The sequence below is a fragment of the Coregonus lavaretus genome (assembly GCF_964263955.1).
Source record: "Coregonus lavaretus genome assembly, chromosome: 31".
Taxonomy (NCBI): Eukaryota; Metazoa; Chordata; class Actinopteri; order Salmoniformes; family Salmonidae; genus Coregonus; species Coregonus lavaretus.
This window is the reverse complement of record NC_140018.1, coordinates 9507538-9511448: the sequence shown is the minus strand read 5'-3', so window position 1 is coordinate 9511448 and position 3911 is coordinate 9507538. Positions and strand designations below refer to the sequence as shown.

The following is a 3911-nucleotide window of genomic DNA, read 5'->3' as shown; positions in this document are numbered from 1 at the left end:
TGAAGCGCGTTTGGGTACACTTTCTTCCCCTTCATATATTCAAGTGGTTAATGGACCACACACACCATTCCATATTCTCAGTAACTCAAACAACCAACTTGGCAATCCAAGTTTTTAGTCAACATGACAGGATCATGCTGAATCATCCTTGATGATTTCTTGAATCACATTGGTTGTGATCATTCATCCACAATAAAAGTGTTGATGTAGCCAGCCTTTTGATGTAGCCATCCTTTTAAGCGTCTATTTGAGGTTGGTGGTGTGGGAATGTCCAGCACACGAGGTTGCTGAGGGGAGGACAGCTCATAATAATGCCTGGAATGGAGTAAATGGAATGGCATCAAACACCTGGAAACCATGTGTTTGATGTATTTGATACCATTCCACTGATTCCGCTCCACCTATTACCACGAACTCGTCCTCCCCAATTAAGGTACCACCAACCTCCTGTGATGTACAGTTAAAGCCAAACGGCCTGTTGTGATAGAATTGCTGTCATCATCCTTGCGCATCAAGAAGAGGGTATTAACCAATCTAAGAAGTGATGTCTGGTCAATAAAAACAAGGCAAACCCAAAACCACACTGAACAGAGGAGGAAACGGTCAAAGAGGGGAGATAAGAGCAACATGTCTGGGGCCCATCACACTCTCATTCAACTGCTGATCCTAAAGCTTATCAATGCAGGTAAGAGAACACCTACTGTAGGATAAAACAACAGCCATGCTCATTAACCATTCATGCTGTGTGTAGGTTTGCTAACAAGTGGCTAGAGACTGATCTACATAGTATGTATCACTTATAATGGATCCTTGATGAAATTATTTGAGTAAGAATTTTAGTGTGTTACATGGATACATTTTATTTTACTCTCTAGGAGCGCATGGAAATGAATTATCTCAATACGTCAAAGAGGGGTTTGATGCCAGAATGCTGTGTAACAATGTGGTTAATTCAGACTGCTCCTTAACAACATGGCGTCACTACATGGATAGTTTTCCAAACGTTATTCAAGAGGTTTCTGAAGGGAAGGTGTTGGTTAACTCAAAGAGAGCAGGCAGACTGAGTGTGGACGCTGGCTGTTCTCTACATGTTCACAATGTCACAGCTGAGGATGCTGGACGCTACACATGTATAGATTCAAAACACCAAAACCAATTTCACACGGCTACTGATACCTATCTGTCTGTTCTGACCAGTGAGTATTTCTGTTTACAGTATGGTCAAGGATGAAAAGTTGTCTTAGTAAAACATATACAATACAGTATTATAGTATTACAGTATTATAGTATTAGTATTATAGTATAAGTATTATAGTATTCAAAATATTGTATTAGTATCATAGTATTACAGTATTATAGTATTAGTATTATAGTATTAGTATATTAGTATTATAGGATTAGTATTATAGTATTACAGTATTATAGCATTAGTATTATAGTATTCGTATTATAGTATTAGTATTATAGTATTATAGTATTATAGTATTATAGTATTATAGTATTATAGTATTATAGTATTACAGTATTATGGTATTACAGTATTATAGTATTAGTATTGTAGTATTCATATTATAGTATTAGTATTATAGTATTTGTATTATAGTATTACATAATTATAGTATTAGTATTATAGTATTAGTATTATAGTATATCAGTATTATAGTATTAGTATTATAGTATTACAGTATTATAGTATTAGTATTATAGTATTACTCTATACATGCACAGTATGCAGTGAGTGACATACCACAAAACTCTATTCCTTGAAGAGAAACCATGGTAAAATTAAATGTTCTCTTATGTCTCTTGCAGTCTTCGTGTCCACAGCAGTGACAGATCTAAAGCCTGATAGACCAGTAACATTAAGATGCTCTCTGTACACCAAAGAAGGACATGGAAACTGTATGTCATCCCGAAATCATAAAGTTAGTCTGAGCTGGGTGGATGAGACGGGTACGAAGCTGCAGGGCTCCGGATGCCAGCTCACAGGGCCTTGCTGTGATAGCAATCTGACTGTGACACTCCAGGAGGACAACAACAGGAAGTGGACGTGTCAGCTGACTAAAGATGGAAAAGTTAACACCTCCATTGACTTCACCTCCACATTCTCAGGTATGTATTCTTGTTATGCTCCAATAATCTGAATAACTTCATCAGATGTAATGACATTAAAGTGAATATCGAATCTGATCCTTTCTCCTGATATCAGTGATGAGTGAACAAACATACTGCTCTCTACTGTGTGTGTCTGATGATGAAGAGTTATTTAAAAGAGGATGTTCTTCTCCTGAACTAGATATTAAAGACACGGATGATGAAAAAGAGAGAAATGACAGTAAGAAACCATCTACACTGTAAAATCAGATAAGTTCTGGCTGTTCAAACATTTCAGTAACAGGTGCAAAAATTCAATGATTGGATTAGTTTCGGGGTGTTTTTTAAAATCTTTGTGTAGCATAACATTTTAATCAATCAATCACTCAATGTACATGCAAAACACAGATATTACAAAGAATTTCAGAAAATCTGCCTGCAGTAGAGCATGCTGGGAAAAAGTTAATTTGTTATCATATCTTTTAAAAAATTAGTTGGTGTGACTTCTCATTTATTTCCTTGTCAGTACCACACAAACATTCTAAGTATTAATGACTTTTCATTGACTTTGAGTACAACTTACTGGAAGTATTTTAGTTAAAAATGTCTTGGGGTTTACAGTGTACTAAGTAAAATTGAAACCCTGTTTACCAAGGCAACACTTTTAGTACTGTACCTCATTGTGCTTCATCTATGGACAGTTTCACTAACCTCTTTGTTATGAGCCAGGCTGATCTCAAGTGACACAAGTCTCTGTCTTCCTCCATCAGGTCTTAAACAGTCGGTGCTGATCTGGGTGGTAGTGGGGGTGGGGGTGGCTGGGTGTGTGGCTGGGTGTGTGGCAGCTCTGGTTGTCACCTTCAGAAGGAGGGCGTGTAAGTCAACTCTCTTATTTACCCTCCTGAAGTCAGGTTATATTCTATCTGAACTGAACTCATTTCCTTCATACAGTAGATATTTAGAATGTTGTTTAGTAAAGAAAAACTTTATTTTTGGTGCGAAATGTGTATTTTATTAATGATTTGTGATCATTCATTCTCAGATTCAGTTTCAAGAAATCAGATTCCAGTCAACCCAGGAAATGTGGTGCAAGCAAACAACAGTGATGTAAGTAAATGGGTTGTCAACAAAATAATTAACTTTGATTGTTATTGGGAATATCATGTGTGTGTGTGTGTGTGTGTGTGTGTGTGTGTGTGTGTGTGTGTGTGTGTAGGGCCAGAGAGCAGACATTACCTATGCTGACGTCAACCTTCCCACTAGTAGGAGGATGGTGGAGAGAGACCAACAGACAGAGTATGCAACCATCAGAACAGGACCCTGAATCATAAACTGTTCCGTATTAAGGCTATAAATAAGTGGTATTCAAATCCTACCCTGCAGGTCCGGAGTACTGTTGGTTTTCTGTTCTACCTGATAACTAATTGCACTCACCTGGTGTCCTAGGTCAAAATGAAAAAAATAACAATGGAATTAGCTTCAAGGTCCAGATTTGAATTTGAGGGGGCTATGAAGTAAAGATGTAAGAGCTTGAAGGTTCACTTGAAATAAACTTTCTGAGTTAAGCTATGCCAAAAAGTCCAGTTCTTCCAACATTTACATTACCTTTACATTTTTGTCATTTAGCAGACTTACAGTAAGTGCATTCATCTTAAGATACTGTAGCTAGGTGGGAAAACCACATAGCACAGTCATAGTAAGTACATTTTTATAAAGTAGCTATCAGCGGGATGGTGTGCTGTGGAATTATTTAATTAACATACTCTTTGAAGAGGTGGGGTTCCAGATGTTTTCGGAAGGTGGGCAGGGACTCTGCT

At 37.3% G+C, this 3911-nt stretch overlaps 1 protein-coding gene across 1 annotated transcript; it reads left to right on the top strand.

Annotated features, from left to right (window-relative positions):
• Nucleotides 1–272: 272 nt before the first annotated feature.
• LOC311106593 (uncharacterized protein) lies at nucleotides 273–3664 on the top strand. The gene is made up of 7 exons (XM_084148974.1): nucleotides 273–685; nucleotides 876–1196; nucleotides 1813–2112; nucleotides 2297–2335; nucleotides 2865–2969; nucleotides 3137–3201; nucleotides 3311–3664. Exons 1-7 carry the CDS (start codon nucleotides 628–630, stop codon nucleotides 3416–3418), a joined length of 996 nt encoding a protein of 331 aa, XP_084005100.1. The 5' UTR covers nucleotides 273–627; the 3' UTR covers nucleotides 3419–3664.
• The last annotated feature ends 247 nt before the right edge of the window (nucleotides 3665–3911 follow it).

Excerpts from the sequence above, each read along its gene's own strand:
- LOC311106593 (XM_084148974.1), top strand. The coding sequence starts at position 628 with ATGTCTGGGGCCCATCACACTCTCATTCAACTGCTGATCCTAAAGCTT. Across the intron at positions 1,197-1,812 it reads CTATCTGTCTGTTCTGACCA|TCTTCGTGTCCACAGCAGTG; the intron begins GTGAGTATTTCT and ends TGTCTCTTGCAG. Across the intron at positions 2,113-2,296 it reads CTTCACCTCCACATTCTCAG|ATATTAAAGACACGGATGAT; the intron begins GTATGTATTCTT and ends CTCCTGAACTAG.